We start from the raw sequence: 22,734 nt of genomic DNA, 5'->3' as shown, positions 1-22,734 counted from the left end.
GGTTGGCTGGATTTACGGCGATTGCCGCATTCGCCAAATTCGATACGCTGCCAATCCTGGTGACGCAGCGACGCGATCAGCTCCCGATTTCATGGCACTAATGATGTCGCGTCGCCCCCAACAGCAGCAACAGCAGCAAGAACAGCAAGAAGAGCCCCTGGAGCAACTGGAAGTGCAGCATCTGGAACTAGCGTCATCGAATCCGTTCCACAAAGGAAACGCGCGTTTCACCTGAGCGTGTGTACGGTTGCGCGCGTGTGTGTGCCTGTGTCTAATTTGCGTATCCGCGCCACTTAAAAAAATATACAAAAATAAATAGAAAAATCATAACACAACACAACAAATCAAATCAAGTCAAGTCAAATCGAATCAAGAAATACACCACCTACCCCGATCGAATGCGAAATCGAAATCGAGCTCCCCTTATCGCGGTGACAAATTGCAATCAAACAAATCACAGCGAACCATCCAAATTGCAATTAATGCCAAAGCGCCTGCATCGAAAAAGAAGGCCATAAAAGAAATACGTGAACTGCGAACTCCAGTGATTAGAACTTTGAATCGCCAGCGAGATGGACTTCCAGAGCGCCATGGAAACCTTTGCCGAGGCCTGGGTGGCCGCCAATGCCGGTCAGCAGGTGAGTTAAGCCCCCCAATCTGAGCAGCTACCTTACGCATCCCCAAGATATTGTCATACGGTGAGATTTCATCATCGCCAGCGAGATCGCTTTGCCGACGGCAATGCACACACACACACACACACACACATAGTCATTAGTCAGTTTCCCTGGCTTTCCCCCACTTTTACCACCCAAAATGAATCAGTTGGGCGCAAACAAAATCGGCCAAACGACATATGGCCAAGCTGCGGTGATAAGGGCCGTGTAGATATGCGCTCGTTTCGCTATTTATGCAGATTAAGATAATCCTTATCGGCTGAGATTTTCGAGATCGTTGCTGCGATAAGCCCCCCACTACTCCCACACCTCCTCCAACTGTTTACCTTTCTCCGTTTGGTGTGCGCCCACTAATTGCATTGTAAAGCCGATCCCCAAGCGCAAAACTGGGGCCGAGTTCCGGAGTTCTGTGCTCTCGTAGAGAGAAAGAGAAAGAGAGAGAGAGAGAGAGAGAGAGAGAGAGAGGGAGCTTTTGCCAGACAGATAAGATAATCCCGACGGTAATTTTGACAAACGCTGGTAATTTCGGCATAAGGCGATGACGAACCTAGATATCGAATGTGGCTTACGGGTGGGGATTGTTAGCACCCCCACCTCATAGAGTACATGTCGCGTCATCGTTGTGCGCCACTCTTCTTTTTTTATCGGAATCGAGCGCCCCTGTCACTGATATCGCAATTAATCCAAATAAGTGCGATAAAATTGATTATGAACATGCTGGCGTGATTAGTCCAGTCCAACTCCCTCTCTGGAAAAAGTGGCAAGGGGATCGCCCATACACACATGTCCAGATATCTGGGTGTGTGCCTGCAAGTGTGTCTGCGAGTGTGTGTGTGGTTTATTAGCAGACATAATTGATTATGTTGTGTGAGTGTAATTATTATTTATCTGGCTCTGCGGTCTGACTTCTGCCTTTGCCGCTCAACCCATTGATATCGCTTCGGAATCGGTTACCCAAACGCCGAAAACGGGAGGTGACTAATCCAAGAATTTATGGATTTCGTTTCCAGTCGGTTTTCGAAAACGTCTCTATGTTGTATATTCAACAAATCCCAATCTCGCTGGGAACCCAACGCCATTGTTTTTAAGCCGAAATCATACCACAAGAGTTATTGTACTGGCCGAATCTGGAAAACATCGAAAACAAACAGCTTAGAGTGGTTTCGCATACCCTAGCCACTGGGAATAATTTCAGTTTTTTAATAGATGGATTGAGATTAGCACATTTGTAAATAGATCTTTAGGGATTGCTTTTGTTGAAACGGCTCTAAGTGCAAATTCTTAGCATATTTCTGATAAACTTACTTCCTTATAGTTGTATTATAACAAATGCGATGATGTAATAGTTTTGAAATATTTTATTTCGATTAGATCGGAATGAGATCTAGGCTAGAGCATTCGAAACTTCGGCTTTACCACCGTTGCGTTTCGTTTATTATTTTTTGACAGTTTTATGTGTCGACGCATATGCTTAGTGAATGGGATTAAGATAAGACGGCGTAAGTTGGTCGGGAGTCAGATAATAAACCAGAATGGTCAGAAGAGGGGCATAAATAAACGTGAGTTCTTTCAAAAAACTATGGCAAATCATATTGTGCGACTGTGAGCCGTTTCTATTTCTTTTCTTTTTTTTGTTGGTCTGGAAAAACTAATTATAAAGCATTTAGCTTTATTGTTGTGATAATTTTGGTTTCGGGCTTTTTCTAAGGGCGTAATATCGGAATACCGGAATACCGAAACTCGGCGAACAGATAATGCCGTCTCTTCACACCCGGTTAGATCACCTGGTTGCCTTTTGAGCAGTTTGAGCAGTCAGATAGGCCGTCTTATAAATTATAAATGGTTCGATTTTGTCTAATCTGAAAGTGTTATGCGGCTGGAAGGGGTGGAAGGCTCCTGAGGCCTTCCAGATAATGGAATATTTATTAATTGAAATCTTCTTCGTCGCTGCTTCCTGCTCACCCCGTGTTCGTGATCATCGAAAAGTCGTTTCATTTCCTCTGCCTCGTTTTCCCCAGCGATCTCGCTGCCCAAGACTAATGGTAATCGGGATTAATCCGGCTGCGCATCCAATCGCAGCTCCAATCAAATGCATTCTTTGCCCTTTCTTTGGTTCCAGCACCCCTCCCCCACCCTGCTCGTCTGCCTTCCCACGTTTTCGGTTTCGTTAAATTCCGGTAGTCAAATGTCCATTAAATGCCGCTCATAAATGTCCAAACTGTTTGTCATCTTTGTGGCCCTGTTGTTGTCGTCGTCGTTGTGGCCGCCGCCTCCTGACTTCTGGCTTTCTTTTCTTCCTTGGGGTTTGGGTCCACCACTACCACTATTCCACTACCACTACTATTACCAACTAACACCTCGTTCCATTCTTCTGACAGTTTCTCCTGATCTCTTTAGCCGCTTGGCTGCTAGTGCTACCTGATTGTAACACATTTTTAGCATTCATTCGACAACGGGCTCTTGGCTCTCAACTCTTGGCTCTCACCCCGCTTTTGCGATCTGCTGTCAGTTGAGCGGCTTTGGGGCTTTTTACGGGCCGATTATGCGCCTTCGCCGAGTTCGCATATAGGCGATATAAACGTATTTATTAATTATTCAAAGCCGATTGGATTATAATAATTTATAATGATTATTATCATAAGTCGCCGGACTTGGCCTCAGATTCAGTTTCAGATACAGATTCAGATACAGATTCAGATACAGATTCAGATACAGATTCAGATTCAGATACAGATTCAGATTCAGATAGAGATTCAGATAGAGATTCAGATACAGATTCAAATACAGTTTTAGATACAGATTCAGATACAGATTCAGTTACAGATTCAGCTACATTTTCAGGTACAGATTCAGATACATTTTCAGATACAGATACCTTTTTAGATACAGATTCAGAGCGTGTCTCTCGATTTCGATTGTTGGCCGCAGTGCGCGAGAGTTTCGCTTCAATCAAGCTGAAAGCTGCGACAAGTACCCATGTACTTCTGGTACAGGGAAAACACTTTAAGTTAATTACACGATGTCATAGCATTTCTATTTCATCAGTTTCGATATTATGGCGATATTTGGCACTTGCAGAGCGGCCTTAAATCAATTCCCCACTAGTTTCTGATCACTTTTTTATTATTTTTTTTTTTTTTGGGGGTGCTCATGTTACGCCGTTTCGATTCCCCATTCGGAATCGCTTTCAAAGGCGCCGCTCGGGCAGCTCTCTCCTCCTCCACGGCTCCTCAGATAATCAACGAAACGTGTTCGACTTGTCGAGGTTTTCCTTTCTGCACTTATCATAGAACACCTTTTGGTTTTTGTTGTTGTTGTCGTTATTGTTATTGTTGTTACTGTTATTGTTGTTGTTCTTTCATAGCTAATGACACCTTGATAAAACGATTTGTAAGACATTGCGATAAAAGCGGTTCAGGCTTTGTAGCTTAAGGCGAACCGAAAGCTGATAAAAATACAAGCCGAACAAAAAACGAAAAAAATTGAAGAAGAAAACAACAACAAAAAACATGGAAAAAACGGAAAAGTTCGAATGATAATGACAACTTTGGGTAATTAATTTGTAGGGCGGCAGTGAGGAGGAGTTCGTCTTTGAGTATTTGCTTGGGCATTTGTCATTCAGCTTAATCGGAATGCACAGCCAGTGACAAAACACGGCCAGAGAATCGAATTTTATACAATTTACGCATTTCGAAAGTCATCATCTCTGCCGAATGAATGCTGCCTCTCCCCCATTGTCACCTTTTTCATTCTTAATTAGTGGATTTAGCTTGTTCCCCGTAGATATACGAGATCGACTTCTCAATTCGGAACTCACATTTCTGAATTCTGAATTCTGAATTTTCAGCCCCTCTGCAACTATTTATATATGGACCGCCCAAATCCGTATTCCTGCGCTCGCTCGGACATAAATTTTGGAATGTTTTGAGAATTATGACAAGTGGGTTGGAGACAAGTGGAAATGAAATGAATATGTGGATGTGTACATATATATAAACGCGTATATATAGGCAGGGAATTCAGTGATTATAAACTTTGGTTCTGATCACGTTGACGATGATGTGGGACTTACATGAAGGTATTTTCGTTGCTGAAGATTTATTAGTTATCACTAATACGCCCCGTTGAAAATCATAAGCCGCCACAGCAGCCGGTGATTTCTACAAGTCACAGCGACAATCGGCTTCCGAGCATATTTTTTTTATATTTTTTATGAAGCCCGGTGTCAAAGAGTCGGTAACCTCGTCTTATTTAAAGTATTAACTGCTAACTAATGTGCGACACATTATAAAGAGCGATCCGCGACGAGACACGACCACGACCACTACCAAAACCGAAACCAAAACCGAAACCGAAACCAAAAAAACAGGTGATCGCCGGCACAGTGAGTAAAATAAGCGGCGATCATGCCTGGCATCGACAAAAGGGATTATATTTCCTAAGCGGTCCCAACAAAATGTGACCAAAGCTGGAGCGACCATACACATACCCATACCCATACACATCATACCCATTCCGTCTGGAATCGCATTCAGTGCCCGATCGCTGAGCTGCTTAACTAAATCCGTCTTAAGATCCAACACACAAAATTAATGTCGTTGAAAAACACAGCAAAAGTCACACATTAACAGCGACGACGATCGCACGTTCAGCTTGGTCTCCCCAGGAAGTGGAGATCTCCTCCAGCTCCAGCTCCAGCCCCACCACCAGCTCCTGCTGCTAATGGGCAGTGGGCAGTGGGCAATGGGCAGCTCCATGATGGGCAATCGGCGATGGGCGATGGGCGATGGCTAATGGCGAGAGGAAGTGCCCGGTGTGTGTGTGTGTGGACATCTTACAGGGGATTAGAGCGGAATGCGAGTGCGAGTGCGGGAAAATAAGCCACCTGCCCCGCCGATCGATTCAAATTACCAGCGATTTATTGGCGATCGCCTGCTTGGCTACCGTGATCAACTAATCCACTTATCAGTCTGCATCCATGGAGCTGCTGCCCTCCATTCCCCTTGAGACTTCCTTCCTTTCGGCCTGAGAAATCATGAATATGGTATGACCATATGACCACTTTTAATCGGCGTCATAAAGGCGATCATTAACCAGTTTAATCTATACAATGGGTCACCAGCCGCCTTTTATCCAAATCTAATCAATTCCAACCACACACACCATACACTTCGGGTCCTACTTCTGGCTAATAGCTAATATCTAAATGTGTAAATTGCTGTGTTTGCCTTTTATCGGAGGCCTTTCAACTGGCCAAGGGTCCCAGTTCCAGTTCCAGTCCCAGTTCCGTTGCCTGGCACCCGAAAGCCAAAGCCTGACCAGCGTTATGCGAACACATGTATCGAGTGTCGCCGTATTAATCTAATCTGGGAATTATGCGACCGTTTCGGGAAGATAACCGCCGCAAGTCCGAGGAGAACCGAATTCGATAAATACGCAGTGCTATCATATAATGAAGCGCCCCCAAAAATTTCCCAGTCGGCGCTGAGTAAACAGCAATTGATTGATTAGACACACAATTAAGGCAATCTCACATTTGATTTTGAAACACAAATGGGGGCAGGGCGTGTTGATTCACACCCTTTTGTCCACTTCAGCAGCTGCATCTTTTGGGGGTCAAAGTCGAGTGTCTACTGGCGATGAACCATGCCAAATCGCATTGCTTGCGTGCTAGACACCAGTCCCCCAACCTTTTAAACCCCTTCAAAAAAAAAAAAGGAAAAAGGTGAAAGAAATACAAATCAATTCCTGTGCAAATTGAAAGCGGCTGCAGGTGGAAAATCACCTGGAAAGTGGGTGGCTCGCATGTCAGACGGCGGTAGCCGCTTATCGGTGTCATCGTATTTTGTTGCCCACACGCCGGATGCAATGCATCTAAACATCTAAACCTGGCTAAACTTTGCGTGTTAGCCAAACCTAATCCAGGCCAAAAGAGGGGCCACTACCATGTGATATTCTGTGTCAGCTAATCTACAGGCCGCAACGAGGCAGCAATTGCACCAAACACTAATCAGAGGGAGTGGGGCATGCAGGAAGTTGTCACCAGTCACCAGTTACTCAATCACTCATTCAGTCAGTTGTGCATTCATTCATTCACACATTCACTCATTCAGTCGTTGGCAGTAAAGCCGAGGGCCTCGAGCAGATCATGGAAATACGCTTATGTCGGATTATCCCATAATTTATGTGAGCTGTGCCCTGGCCAAACAATGGATTTGCCTTTCCAGCGCACAAGAACTCACACCGGAGCACACCTAATTGCCACGATCATCAGAGGTAGCTAAGAGATATAGTATGCCGTATAGAAAGGAGGCTAATGACAATGGCCAGAGGAAGCGTTCTCGGGCAGATGACAAAACAGAAATTGTGTCACTCGATTGCAGGATCGGGAGGCCTTAAAAAAACGGTGGAGAACAGGGAACAGGGAACAGGGAACCTGGCAAAAGTAGGGAACCGGAAGCGGAATCGAGCTAAGCGAACGCCGACGGGGAAGTGATCAGATGTGCGTGTCTGTGTGTGGGTCAGCCCATTGTGCCAAGGAAGGAAAAAAAAAAAAAAATGAGCGGGAAGCGCTAAGGAAAAACGCAATGAGGAAAGTCAGAAAAGTATATATGTGTATATATTTATAAAGAGATAAAAAACAAAAACGAAAGCAGCACTACCGGTCAAAAGGGAAGGAACTGGAAGGGAGAATAGGAACAAGTGGGAAAAAACTAGAAGACAACCACCAAAGGTCCCCCCCACGTGCAATTAATAAAAGTAGAAAAAACAAAAAATATATAAAGAAACATTCTGGGCGAGGGAAACGACAAACTGGCCATAGGAAAAATGAGGTACTGAGGCACTGAGGCACTGAGGCACCTTGGTACCAGATCCCCGTAGCTATGGCAATGCAAACAGGTGAGGGTGACTTACTTGTCCTAGACAACTTTGCCATCAGCTGGGAACAGCTGAAACGACGCCCAGGCGATGCGAGAGATACGTATCTGCTGGATGCAAACTGTATCTACTGCAACTAATTAACGAAAAGTAAACGGCAGTCCCAAGATTGCAATCTGAGTAGCTGAATACGAAATCAGTCCATACTGCTTTTTAACTTAAATATAGCAATTTTAGCGAGTTATAGTCTAGCTACCTATCTGGTCGTAAAGATTAGGTTGTTCTTGAAGCTCAGCTTTCAAATAGAGGAAGTGCAAAACCATTTCATAGTTCCCTTGCGTAGATACACCTTTCAGAATTTTCCTTAAAAATTCTATGAAATACTTAGAGCATTTCCTGTTTGCCGATTTTCGGGCACGGAAAACGTTTTCCGCTTAAAAATAAAGACATATTCCAGCGTTTAGAGCAGAACTGTCGCCAAAAACTGTTTGGCGAGCGGTAAATATATTCGGAAAACACATTACCCAGCAAACGCAATCGTAAAATCGAAGCGTTAGGGCCTTAAAAAAAAAAAAGGGGGCGTATCCCCACGAGAAGGAGGACGCATAAACTTACATAGTTGGGCCTGTTTAAAATACGCTTAATAGTTTCAACATGTGGCGTGGAGAGACAATTAGGCAATAAAATTAATTCACACCAAGAAAAGCATTAAATGCGACGCCAGACGGAGCAAGGTGCCGCATTTTCCATTCGCCATCCTCTGCTTTCCCGTTTGCCACTTGCCGCTTGCCACTTGCCGCTCAGAGTTTTCACTTGCCCATGCCACATTTTCGCACGCATAACTCGGAAATTGCAACTCCATGGTGGCGCGTGTCCGCCGACAGTTGGCCATATCCTACGCCACCACCCCCCGCGGCATTAGCTCCCCCCCCCCCCCCCCCACCGCTCTTTAATTGACTTTTTTACGTTTGACTCCCTGAATGGCAAGAGCCATTTGTCTACGAATAATTAAGCCGATCAGGCCAAACAAAAGTTTGCGCCTGCCGCAGAACTGTCATCGGATGCGTAAAATCATTATTCGCAATTGCCGGAGAAGTGCGGAAAAAATCATCCGCCCTTGCACTGCGTTTATGGCATCAGGAAGTTTGAATTATTTTATTGCCCCAGAACTTTATATATTGCGATTATTTCGTTCAGTTTAATTGAAGGGATTGAAACAGGGTTAGGAAAGCTATAGCTATTTATTTATACGTTTTTCCCCTGAAACTCATAGTTAACTTTATAAAAATGTATCTTTTGGCGAGAGCTTCTGGTGGGGCTGCTTACCCAGCTTTTTTTCAAACAGCACGTGCTGCATGCGAAAACCGGAATGCAGTTGGCACACGCTCATCTGCCGGCTTCCTGTCAGACCTCAGGTTTCACTTTCTGGATCTGGATCTAAAGCAGGAGCAGCAGCAGCAGCAGCAGGAGCAGTGACAGGACTCGAAGAAGTAGGACACTGCTGTTTCCTATACTGAATGAGGGTGCTGCAGGGCGAGGGCTCTCCACATCCGATGTGTGCCCTGATATGATAATCTCGCCATCGAGAGCTCGCACCTCATTTGTGGAACGGCAATTGTCTAGAGGTCTTCCCCCAATGCATTGTGTGCCGACGCCGATGCCGATGCCGAGTGCTTCCTGTCTCGATGTGGCAATAAAAACGGGAATACTTCCACTCGAGTCCAAGGTGAATCTTGTGTGTGTGTTCGTTTTTGAATGCCTAATCGGTTTCCCCCCCGTTTGGAAGAGAGCGAAAAAATGAGGGGCTGTACGTCATTTGGTCCCTTATCATTAACGACTTTTGTTCTTTTCATTCCCGTGCCATCCATATATCGCGCACTTTGGATCTGAAGTCTGGGGGTTCTTTAGTTCTTTAGAGGCATCCCTGCAACTGGATGTCGCTGAAAAGTGAAAGCGGGGGAGACAAAAAGTGACCTAACGCAATTGGAGCAAACATTTTAATTGACCCCGATGGGGTGACGTCTGAGCCGCATATCCCTGCTCCTGTGTCCTGTATCCTTTGTCCTTTGTCCTGACTGATCTAATCAGGCTTCGTTACCGCTAACGGTAAAAGCTCACTTGCATTTCTACCATTTCTACCATTTCTACCACTCCACTGCACTGCTGCTCCGTTTGAAGCTCACATGTCCTGCTCACATCCTGTTTAGAAACGGTTTTGTTTTCTATCCACTGTGTGCTCTGAGTTGTGAGTTTTGAGTGCGGCTACATTTATTCTCTTTTCTTTTTTTTTTGGTGGCTGCCCAGTCTGTTTAGGCCAAAGCCACACAAATTAAGTTAACTTCCTGTCTGTCTATGGCTAATAGCAAATTAATAAGAGCTTCCGGTCAATTTGGCTTGCGGTTTTCTGTCGCATTTCCCTTTCGTTGGTCGCTCCGTTTCGCCGTTCACTCCGTTTTTATTGCTGATTGTCCTGTGGCGGTGGGTGTGACCCCGACTTCGATGCTCCGCGACAGCTGTGGATGGAAGGTCTCCGGGACACTGGCTTTCGCCCCTCAAGTTTTGGTGCTTCTTGAACGCTTCCTTGGCGCCTGCCCTTGACACACATAACCAGGGGCATCCTTTTCCACTCGAGTACGCCTCAGCTGCACTTACTTATGTACATTGCGAATGCACTTTCTGCAATTGTTATCTAAGTAGGGCTCTCGGCTATCTGCCCAGGCCGCTTCCTGTTCTTCCCTCGCTTACAGGATCCCTCAAGGTGCCAGCCACATGCACTGGGCCAAATGTCAAAGCAAACGCCGACGCAACTGCAGTTACAGGATATCGCTGGATCCTGCTCCTGCTGCTGCTCAAGGAGAAGGTCCTGCTCGGCTGCATCGGCGCACAGCTGTCCAAATTGGGCAATTGAAATGTGTGTACCTAGGGTTCTGTTGTTCATCATTCTCTCTTCTTGTTTACCCCGAGGATTAGAGAATCCTGGGATCATCGCATGGAGTCAAGTTCCTTTTCGAATCGAGTTTAGGGATTAGAAACTTGTTTGATCACTGATCTGCAGCTTGTTTGTAAAATCAATTTCACTTTGTTATTACTTATCGTAGCCTCTCCACCAATTAATCCACACCGTACATCTCATCGACTTAGGCCAATTAAAAGTCTATATGGTGTACGACCTCCCCCATTTCCGATGCAACTCCGCCCCAGATGCGCCAGTTTTATCAATTTAAAGCCGAGCATAGTGGAGCAGACATCATTTACATTTTTATTTATCGAGGGTCTAGCATTTCCAGGCGCAGACATGGCTGCCGCATCTCCCAGACTGTGTGGATGTGTCTATCCATCCACTTTTGCTGGAGTAACGCTGGGGGATATTTTTCACATTTTTAGCTTAATTGCATTTGGCTGGCCGCACGTTCCGGCCGCAGTAGTTGTTTATCTTCGCCTCGTCTCACGTGCAACGTTAAGAGCGCAACCTGCAACCTGCAGCACGGCTACTGGCAACTGGCAACTGGCAACATCAGCAAGTGGCAACTTGCCACGGCAACTGGTATTTTCCTAGCTGTCTTTGCTAATAGACACACACACACACACACACGCATGTATGACAGCAGTGCAGTTTGCAGCTTGCAACATTGCTGCAAAGTCAAACAATTGTCGATGGGGCACGATGAGTGGAGCGGGCGGGGGGATAAGGTGGCCGGGCGATGGGCTGGCCACAAATAGGGGGAGTGTTTTGTGTTCTGTGGCTTGTTAAGTTTAAGATTGTTTGATATAGGCACAGAGGTCTGGGTCCCCATTCCCATTTAAGCACCCCCCGCCCCTCAGCTGCCCCTCAATCGTGGTGCCCGCAGCAACTTGCAACGTGTTGCTGTTACGAGGCTTTCGGCGCTAAGAGACATGTTTTCAATTATGATTGCTGGCGTGTCTTATTAATTACAACCATCAAGCGATAGACAGCATTTAGTTCAGCGTTTAGTGAGGGAGCGTTTAGGGGTGTTCCTAATGTTTAATTGGCTGGCAAAATCTGAAATAGCCAAGCTAGCCGAGTTAACTGATCTAAACGGATTATGTTCGCAATAAGTAACAATTAGCTGGCTGGAGTAACGAAAAACCACCAATATTATAGCTTAGGCTTAGCTTTACCTTGCTGACAACACATCGAAAGTATCTGTATCTGTATCTGAAACGACGAAATCTCATCATCCGATACATACGTATACGTGCGCGATTGTCTTGTGCGCAGAATCTGTAAGCTGGCAGAGCTGAACTGAACAATCTAACTGATTGCTTACAAATGAATCTCAATTAAAATTAATTCAAAACATGAACCGAGTATTATTTACCCATTTGACACTCGCTAGAAGTGGACGCGTATGCGAGTTTGTGAACCGCACTCACTCAGATTGACACACATCTCTCGATCGGTGGCTCCCATCATCATCACCATCACCCTTCTAAAAGTTGAATGGAATGGGATGGATCATCGGGGAGAGAGTTCTTCTTGGAGCTGGGAGCTCTGGTGGCTCTGGTAGCTCTGGAAGGCATTCGAACACTGGTAGCAGCCACATATCAACGGCATCAATTAATTTGGTATTCGTGATTCTACTTAACATCGATTGACCCCGACAGATTAGTGAGCGAAGCGAACGAAATGTTGAACTTTGCTTTTGAGCATTCCTTGGCTCGAGCTCCATCCATCCAGTGGCTCCCAAACCCAAACCCAAACCCCATGCCGCGTCGCATTGTGACGCAAATTGTCAAGCCGCAGTGCGATTATTTACATCTACAGATAGTTCGGTTAATTGAGCTTGTGGCATACATATAGCATATGGCGGCATCGGCATCGGTGGCAAATACGTTTTGGGGGCGCCTCTGGCCTAATTGGTGCGATTGAATTAAAATCGTTTGCTGCCACTTGATGGCTGCTGCCGATGCTGCTGTGCATCGGTTTCTTTCGGTGTCGATTAGGCTCACAGATCACTTGATTGCTTTGCTCTTGGTCGCTTAAATGATTGATCAATGGGGCAATTGTCCGCGAGAATCAGTTTAGAATTTGCATGAATCTCGGCATTGGCGTTGGCATGGCGTTCATTTATTGATTGATAAATAAAACATATTTGCCCAGCATCAGGCGATTGATTGCATAAGCTGTGCAGGGAATAAAAAACCCAAATACGACGATCCTCTTCCTTCTGCAAACGCTGAACTGCTTGGCCATAAATTGCCTCCTGCTCATTTGGCCGTGACAAAATTGTGTCCCCTAAATGCGCTTCCTCTGCCTTTTTTACTTCTAACTTTTAACCTATTTAATTGACTTATAATTGGAGTGACCCACACATACAGTGGAGTACACAGACATATGTGTAGGTAATAATTTGTTGAGCAAGGAATTCCTCAAGCGCAACACGGACTCAAAGGGGCGCAAACAAAGGATCATGAGAAACAGTTAGCATCGAGTGAGCGAGAGGATGATAACCAGGTCACACATGACCGAGTTTTTCCAGCCGCAGGGAAAAGGAGAAAAAGGGAAAAGGTAGAGGTAAAGGTAAAGGAAAAGGGGCTGGCATCGAGGAAATTATGCCGCCCCGGCATGTTGAACTTGAAATTGTAATTTGGCATTCGGAACCCGGCATTTGGCATTGGCAAGGGCACCTACATAGGCCAGGATGTTGTCTGAAAAAATGGAGGGGGAGAGAAAACAGGAGGAATTAAACGCGGGGTTGTCACTGCAGTTTACTCTTCCGTTAACTGTTTTTGGTCCTCCAGGAACTTTGTCAGCTGTTACTTGATCGATGGTAAATGACACATTGAAATTATCCACCACCTTGAGCTATTGGCCAACTTGGCCAACTATAATGCCAACTTTGTGAACAGGCAGGTAGTCAAGTTGCTTCCCACTGCAATTAAAGGATTAACAAGAAGCGCTGGCTTAAGCACATTCCAAGTTGATGTATTTATGGACATTGCCTGTGCTCAAGATGTCTATCGAAATTTAATTCGATTGGGAAAGTACTTTTTGGCTTGAAGGAATTTTGAAAATATTTGATAAACCATTACAATGATACATTTTCTGTCGCTTCTAATTGCACACCTATAATCTACACTGAAAGCCGATAAATACTGCTGCTTTTTATTCCCTTGCCGTTCAATTTAAGTGGGCATCAAGTGTTAAGTTAATAATTTGCCCAGCTCACTTGGGGGGTGGAGGGGGGGAGAAATACTCAGGGCAGGTAATTGAAAGAATGGAAAATGCCAACACACATTGTGAGCACGAGAGAGCTTTATTAATTTTTGTATTTAAAACATTTCAAGCACTCGACACCTTCTCTCCCCAGTAGCAGTTGCACTACCAGTTTACTTGAGGTTCGGCCTCTCGAATCCCCAGTGCCACCAGTACCTCCAGTAGCACCACCAGTAGCAATGATCTCAAATTGATGTTGGACGAGTAGAAATAATGAGGATATTGCGGGGCGGACGAGAAGTGAGAGGAGCTTGCAGGCTGCAGGTTGGAGGATCTGGAAGGAACGCGCGCATAATCAAGGCATGGAGACATGGACATGGACGTGGACATGGACGATATGGACATGGACCTGCTCCGCGCGATGGCTCGTACATGCCATTGCCCATTGCCCATTGCCAATTGGCGATTTGCCTTTGCGTTTGCCTTTGCCTTTTGCTGCATCAGCTTCTCCCCTTTATGATTATTGTTATTATTGAGTGTAGGCCTGTGCAATTCAGGGCAAAGTCATCATTAATGCGTCGAGTGCAGCGAGCATTACCGAAAAACCCCTCCGCGAGGCACTAAAATAAAATGAAATGAAATATAATTAAATGTCCGCGTAGCTGGGTAGCTGTTGCCCGTCTCGTAATTTGGCCAGAAATTCTTTCGCGATCTCGGCTTCAGCTTGGCTGGGCTGAAGTTGAGTCTCAGTCTGGATCTGGCTATCGCTCAAACTGATCGCATACCAAGTCCGGCGTATTTTGTCAACCGGTTTGGGCCATCCAACCATCCAACCATCCAACCATCCAGTCATCGAGCCAGCCGTCCCTTTCCCACTTTGTCTCTGCTTATCTGCGGCTTTGTGGCATCTTTAAATGGCGTTTTTTCGCACTCGCCAACTCGATGCGGGCGTCGATCTTGCCAATGGGCAAAGGTGGTTAAGACGGGAAGGGGGGCCAAAAAGGGGGTGGGGTGGGGGGGGCTCCTTGGCAAAACGTTCGCTGATTTTTAATTATTTTGCACGTCGCAACGATGTTCGCCATCGTTGAGATGGTAGCTGGCCATGTCTGCCTCTCTGCTGCCTTTCGTCACTTCGATATTGAAACACTTAATCACAATTTCGTTAAGGACACAAGGCATGCGGGCAGACAGCAGGGACACACATAAATGGCAAAAGTCAGCGAAAATTTCAAAAATCTCATACAAATTACGAAGAGCAAAAAGACCAAAACCAAAACCAAAAACAAAACCCAAAACCAAAACCAGAGAAATCACAAAGCGCAGAGACACGAAAATGATATTTCTACGCGCCGAATTCCAAATGATCGCATTCAGTTCCCTCGCTAGGGAATTTGCCGAACACGAAACGCCAAATGCGAAATGCGAAATGTGAATCTCTGTTCGCTGATCGCCTCCCGCTGACGATGATAATTAATAACAGGGGCCCGGCCCCAGAAAAGAGCATAAAAACGCTGCCAAACACCCAATCGTACGGCCAGAAAAAAACCCAGAGTCTCGGCCAATGGAAATGGTAATGTCTCGAATGGCAGCGAGGCTCCTCCCGATAAGCAAAAAAGAAGACAGACCAGTTGGACATAATCTCAGACGGTGGGGAATGTCAATCTGGTGCGGGTGCACTTGAAGGAAAACATACTATATATCTAGTCGTCAAGTTTGGGAAATTGCCATACCAACCAAAATGTATAAAACCATTTACTAGAAACAGTTGTGAATATGAACACGTTCTAGATACTTATTCTTCATGTTATAACCCATAAAAACAATGATCATAAATAATTACAATTTTGTTATATAGCTTCTTTCTGAGTGTATAAGCCGGCGGTCCTCATTTTCTGTTCTCCAACGATTAAGATCACAGAAAAGAGATCCCCAACCAGTGTTCACTACCTCAAGTGATCAACACTTACAGAATGCGTGTGTTGGCTAAGCAAACTGACAGGGAACATGACAAGAACAAGGGGTTTGACAAGAGTCCGAAGATAGAGGAGCTTATCCACAGCTGCTCCAAAATTCCCATCGAATACGGGACAAGTATTTGCAGCTCATTCTCACCAGCAATCAGTCGATCAGCCCGATATCCCGATCCCAATTTCGATTTCGATCCCTATCCCTAAACCTATCCATCCTCCAGTTGATCAGTCATTCCCATCACGCAGCACTCGCAGCAAAAACAATTAATGCCTGGCCGAGGAATCAAATGATATTTGGCCAAGGACAAGGCAGCGCCATGGTGCCAGGCGCAACCACGATTTATAGCCCGAGTGGAATGTGCCATACATCAGTGGCAGGATCAGAGGAGCAAAAACAATTTAGCCAGCAAGGAGTATCTGCTGTCGATGATTAAAACACATTAAAAATCCAGTAGCCAGTAGCCAGTAGCCAGTGGCCAGGTACTGGAATGGAATGGAATGGGGTTTTTCGGTTTTTGGTCGCCTTTGCTTTCCTTGGGACCAAACTGAGTCCAAACTAATTTCATATTTTTCATGCAATTGATGAAATTCCATCAAGCCCCCGAAAAGCGAGACTCCTTTCTCGGCCAGCAGATTCATCTCCAGCTCCATCAGCCCCATCTGTATCTGTATCGCAATCAGAATCCCTGACTGTCCGTCTGTCCCTCTGTCCGTCCGTATGTCCGCTTGTCCGCTTGTCCGTCTGACTGTCCGTACGATGATGCTTGATGTTCGGGGACTACCTGTTGCGACGTGTTATTAGGCGACGTATTGACGACAAGCAAACGTCAACCCGAAACGTCAGCTCATCATATCATCGATTGATGCGCATTGCCTCCTCCTCGCCCAATCCTCTCCAGATCCTCCTCCCTTTTTTGGGGGCCTCGTGCATATTTTCGGGTTCCGAAACAGAAGCCCTCTGCTTGTTCTGGAATTTGGAGAGGGTAGCAAAAGAAAGGAGTGGAAAAAACACGTCCAATGTTGGGCCTCTAATTTTGTGCAGATCCGAGTTTGCAGAGCTCTTGTGGTCTCCCCTCCGTTCGTCAAGGTGGTGATATTTGTTAGTGTAAACTGTCCATCAGGCCAGTCGATTGGCCGCTCCTCTTGTTCTTGTTCTTGTTCTCCAGCGTACCGACGTGATTTTGCGCTTTAATGAGGATTATTAAATGCGAGATTATTATGTGCTGCAATTACTTTCCGCTGCCACTGTGCTTGGGGTTTCTTCTTGGCTGCGGCTATGGCTGTGCCTCTTCTCATATTCGGGTTTTTTCCCCCTCTTTGATTTATTTTATTGAACCATAAAAATGTAAATTTTCGCGAGACAAAAGACAAAGTTAATCGTTGTCAATTATGGCCTTTGACAGGTTAATATTAAAATGCTCAGCCCGTTCAGTTGGGCCACAAGGAAAGGAAAGGAAAGGAAAGGGGCCTCTTGATTGGTAGCATTCAGCGAGGATGATCGGCTGGAAGATCAGGAGCGAACCGGAATGATTAATGACTTGGATAGCTATTAATAAGCGGATGGAAGACATTGTGGTGCGATCATAAGGGATTACTTGGGGCCACTTTCTGGTTTGAAATATAGCATATAGATACTCTATAACGAGTATAGATTTGCCTTCAATGCGATGCCACTCGATGATGACTCATTCGGTGGGTTGATCCGTAACTTCTGGCATTCTTCGATCGGGCTTAATGCCATGCATTTGGTGGCAGCCCTCGAAATGTTTGATTATTTCGCAATTTGTGCCCGCTGGCACTGCAGTTTCCGGCAGAGGTGAGCGCCGTCCTCCCCCTCGGGCGGGATGCGGAAACAGGAATCCTGGAAGGGATGGGGATGTGGATGGGGATGGGGATGGGCAAGCAGGGCAGAACAGGAATCCGGGGGGCAGCACCTCTATTAACATAATCACAACACGAGTCGGTCGTCCGTCGATCTCAACCGAAAATTACGGCAAGTGCGAGCGCGAAGAATATACATATATACGATGTGCGCGGCATGGGTAGATCAATTTTTCGGGAACCCAAATCACTGCAGGGCGATCAATTAAAATTTTGATCGAATTTTCGTCAATTTCTTGACATGTGGCCAGGAACAGAAGCCAAGTAGTAGCCACTCAGCGGAAGGGCAAAAGGAGGACGGGCAGCGGAATCGGGACAAGACGAGATCAATGTAAGCTGAAATTGTTGGCCCAGAGGCCTTAGGCGAAAATTGCTCTGTCTGCGGGTTTCTTTCCATACTCCACGACACTGAAAGAAACTTTTTGCCCATAATCAGAGATATGCGGTTTTTTGTGGTTAAGGATCTTTGGCATATTGCTTCTAAGCTATAGGCTAGCTGCACAGTATTAAACATTTTAGACATTTTAGTATGGAAATAACTAATTTCTTTCTCTGTACTCCCCACTTCCACTGCTTCGTCGGCTGCCTCTGCATAGTGAATGAAATTGATTAAAGCGTAAATGAATTTTTGCGGGCCTAAATCGCCGCTGATGGCCAAGAGGAAGAGGTGGGGGGAGCTGGCGATGATTATAACACAAGATCGATTGCTGCTTGTCGCTGATCGCTAACTCGATGCGGCTACTGTGGAAAGCAGAGACGCCGCATCAGCATCCGCATCAGCATCAGCATCAGCTCGAGCTTCTGCTCCAGCTACTGCTCCATCGTCTCGTTGCAGTCCAATCCCTCTGCCCTTCATTAAGTTTCCGAACATGTTTTCGAAAAGGATCTCCTTGGGCTGCCGCTGTTTTTATGCCCTCATTTGACAAACTAGCCAGGGGCGACGATCGACCTGGCCGGGATCAGAGTCCCCCGATGCCTCGGCTTCGATTTAAGTTTATCCGCACGATCAGCGCCAAAAAGCCACAGAGCTAAAAAGCCAAAGAGCCGAAAAGCCAACGCGAATGCCAATGCCATAATTTTTTGCCAATCCGCACGCACGGAACGGTACCAAAAAAAAAACAAACCGGCGGCCCGGAATCCCTGCGACTTAGAAGCTGCTGGAATTCCATGCGTGCCCAGCCGGTATAAACGGTAAAAACGGTAGCCACAGCGAGACGCTATAATTATTGGTTTCAAATCGGGATGGCTAGTGGGAAAGTAAGCAGACAGCTGAGTTTTGGATCACTACTTAGTTCTAGGGAACTTATATATATCGATTTAAGCACACAATTTACATATAGTATCTATACCAGATGTGTTTCATGTTGGATTAGTACATCAGTTTCTAACGCTTGCAATCGATGCAAAGCGAATTAAAGATCTCTAACTGACCAATTTGGAATTCGGTCACCACTCGGCAAGGGCTCTGAGTGCCATCTCTGATTTCACTGGCTTTGGGATCGAGTCCGAGTCTCTGATTCCATCATCAATTGCCGCTTTGTGGGGGCTCGGACTTGGACTTCGACTTGGACTTGGACTTGGGCTTTGGGTACGACGTGGAAGTGGGCCTCGTCTTCTTTCAGTATGTGAAAGAGCTTTCTGCTCTTTAATGGACTGGAGACGAGAGCCACATTAATTTAGTTACGCTTCGACAACGATCTCGAGTCGGAGATCTGCGCGTCATTAAAGACAATTTCGTGATTCGCCACGATTTGTGCAGCAAATTACTTGCTAAATTATAGAAAGCAAACACAGGCTGGCTGTTGGCTCACAAATCAATAGAAATCAACGCCTGTCAGGGCTGAGACGCCGATTCTCAGGGCCATTGTTGACTTAATCAATAAAGCGAATTTGGGTTGTTTTCTATTTCGCACTGGCACTGGAAATTTCACCGGATCATTTAGCCGGGCAAACAAGCAACAAATGGAAAATCTCTGACTATAAGTAACTCATTGTGTTTTCTCCCCCTTTTCATCACTTCATTTTCTTTCTTTTTAGAGCCAGGCCTTGGCCTTAACCAGAGCTGCCAACGCGGCCGCCGTTGTGGCCGCGGCCAATGCCAAATCCCCGAATGCCTCCTCCTCCTCCGCTTCCGCCTCCGCCGCTGCCAGCCTGGCGGATCTGGCCGTCAAGAAGGAGCACTCCCTCTCGCCGCCCCACAGTGTGGTGGGTGTGGGCGTGGGCGTGGCTGGCGAGGATCAGCACCGCCGCTCCTCGTTGCAGGGTGTGCAGGAGAAGCTCACCCAGCTGCAGATGCAACAGCAGCAGCATCACCATCAGCAGCAGCAACAGCAACAACACCATCAACAGCAGCAGCAGCAGCAACATCATCATCATCAGCAGCAGCAGCAGCAAGCGCAGCAGGCAGGCGCTGGTGTGGGTGGTGGCGAGCTGGCTGGACGCAGATCCTCCGAGGGCACACCACCCACCGCCCATCCCCCAACGAGTTCCGAGGGACATGCGCTCTCCACATCCACAGCCTCATCTAGTCAGAATGCCACCCCCAAGAGCGATCGGGAACGGGAGCGGGAAAGGGAGGAGCGCGCGGAGCGGGGCAGCATATCCTGCCTGCCACCAGCCGCCCTTGGAATGGCCGTGGGCGTCCAGCAGGCGCAGCAGCAGGAGAAGCTACTCAGCCATCCGGCCTTGGACTCGCGACGGGAGTTCGACGTCAGCAAAGTGAATCGTGAGTAAAGGCAGCTTCAAATATATTTATTCACTTACTTAGTTTTAACGTGAAGTGTGACTTCAGAGTGATATTACATACATTCTTAATCCAGTATGGATATATTCAACGCAGTTAGCTAAAAATAATATTTTAGACTACAGCTTAATAACAGGGTCTTACAAATCAGAGGAATTTTAATGTAAGAAAACATATTTTAGATAGAATATGTTTTCAAAATCTCAAACTCGTAGTCATCGAGCTGTGGTAAATAAATAATAGAATTTAATATTATTCATAATCCCGTTCGTGATTATGTGTGTAATTAAAGGGTCTGTGTGTGTGTGGGGGAGTTTAAAAACAGGCGGGGGGAAAAGTCAGGAAAACTCACCGTCCCCTTTAAAGATGCAACTTTAATCAGGCCAGCTGCTTCTGGTTGCTGGCTGCTGGCTGCTAACTGCTGGCAAATGGAAATGGCCAGGGATTTCCACTGCCCCAACACAGCCGGCCTAATCCATGAAAAGTTCATTTGATTTGCTCACAAGGCATTAAGCACGTATCCCACAGAAACTCAGTGGACTCAGTGGATGCACACGCACATGGATACAAACATACATATGTGCGATGCTTTCCTTGAGCAATGGCCATGGTAATCTTGTTTGGTTCATCAATAGTTTAGCCCTGGCCAGAAGTGAACCTGTGTGCCACCTCGTTGCGGATGCATACATCGAGTATCTGCCGGATATAAATGGAAACTGTGAAGCCTTTTGCATACCAACGATATCATTTCCTTCGCTCCATTCAGCCACACACACACACGAACACACGCATACGGACACATTTACAGATAGAGAAACAGACATAGAGACAAAGACACAGACGCACAACACTCGTATATGGATCGAAATCCCCTGGATTAAGCATATGAAGCATTCATAACGTTTATTTTGTGTACGGATGTGTATCTGTGCGTTTCTACGGCATGTCTCTGTGTGTGTGTGTGTGTGCGAGCAAACATTCGGTTCTGGTTTAGGAAGTGGGCGGTTTCACTGGGTGGGTGGGTGGCTGTGTGTCTCGGTGGGTGCTAAGTGAGCACCCACTTGTGGAGTGAATCGCCGAAGGAGGATGCATGAGGATGCCAGGAAGCGTGCCTTGCTTTTGTTTGTTATGGCTTCAGTCGCTCGTCTCTCGGGCACTCACTGCGTATACGCAATCTGGCAGGATGTGGAAGCACGTGTGCCATGGAGATCAACAGGTGGCTGGTCGTTGGTTGCTGGCTGCTGGCTGCTGGTGGCTGGTGGCTATGTGAGGACCAAATTGTGGCTTCGTCCTTGCAAATAGTTGGGCAAACAATTGACTTTAGCGATAAATATGACTGTTAATATTTTGGGATACCGGATACTTTAAGCCTTCGGGAAGAAACGATGTTCGCAAAAACTTAAACCAACTGCCAACTGCAACGTAGAGAGAGGATTTGATTTGAATTTTGTTGCTGTGAATTTGTGAATCTTGTTGTTGTGTAAGTCTATATGTGTGTGTGTGTGCGGATGCGTATCTGTGTAATGTGCTTTGTAGCATATTTTGAGGATTTGCACAACAAAACGAGGTGAAGATGGGGATGGTATCCGATGGATGCCGAATCCAACGACCATCCTACGCTTTTTGTTTGCTTATTGTTGCCGTCATTTGGCATTGCCATTGCTGTTTTTGTTATTATTGTCATTTAACATTGCCATTTCCAACATTTTCGAACAGCTGCAGTTTGGGTTCATATGTAAATCTGTTTTGTTTCGATGCGTTTTGTTGTGCACATTTCTGAATGCGAATGTGTGTGCGTGTTTATTGCGCCTAAGCTGCTCAGCGATGCAACACGATATTTATCCTGCCACACCACCCACCACCCACTACTCACCACCCACCGCCTATGCGGCAGCTGGGCTTTTCCATTTCGGGGCTATTTTTATGCTCCTGTTTTCGGGATTCTCGGCTGTCTCTGCTGTCGCTGCTGTCTCTGCTGCGTTTCGTTTCGATTTATGCAGAGTTTAGTATGCAACATTTTCATACGTTAGCCTTAATAAATCCCCACCCGGCTGCACTTGTCAATATGCACGTCGTGCCCACTGCCCACCAGCTTCCTCTATGCCCCCCCCTCCGTTGGTCCTGCAAATGCCACACTGTTGGCACCTATAAGCCTATGCAAACACATACACCCATGCGGGGCGGCGCGTTCTGCAATTGAAAATCACTGCGCCTTAGTTAACGACACGTTTGTGGATCAACGCATTCGGGAAAACGAACCAGCCCCACCCACTTGACCCTGCTATTGAATCATTGTTGCATTTGGCCACCAAAAGTGGAGCACCGGCGGCAGCAGGAGCTGCATCCACATACACATCCGCATATGCATGTGTCATAAGCCAGGCGGCACCATGCATACAGGACTAT

General features: G+C 46.3%; 1 protein-coding gene across 1 annotated transcript in view; it reads left to right on the top strand.

The window, feature by feature from the left end:
• Positions 1-513: 513 nt before the first annotated feature.
• The window catches only part of LOC120445928, a 43,851-nt gene continuing 21,630 nt past the window's right edge, over positions 514-22,734 (top strand). Inside the window, exons 1-2 of the mRNA XM_039626588.1 lie at positions 514-638; positions 19,623-20,310. Coding sequence (XP_039482522.1) covers positions 573-638; positions 19,623-20,310 — 754 coding nt within the window. The 5' untranslated portion in view covers positions 514-572. The remainder of the gene's footprint in view (positions 639-19,622; positions 20,311-22,734) is intronic.

The sequence above is a fragment of the Drosophila santomea genome, chromosome 2R (genome assembly GCF_016746245.2).
Source record: "Drosophila santomea strain STO CAGO 1482 chromosome 2R, Prin_Dsan_1.1, whole genome shotgun sequence".
Classification (NCBI taxonomy): Eukaryota; Metazoa; Arthropoda; class Insecta; order Diptera; family Drosophilidae; genus Drosophila; species Drosophila santomea.
Note: the sequence above shows the minus strand (reverse complement) of the source record. Positions and strands in the feature narration are given on the sequence as shown.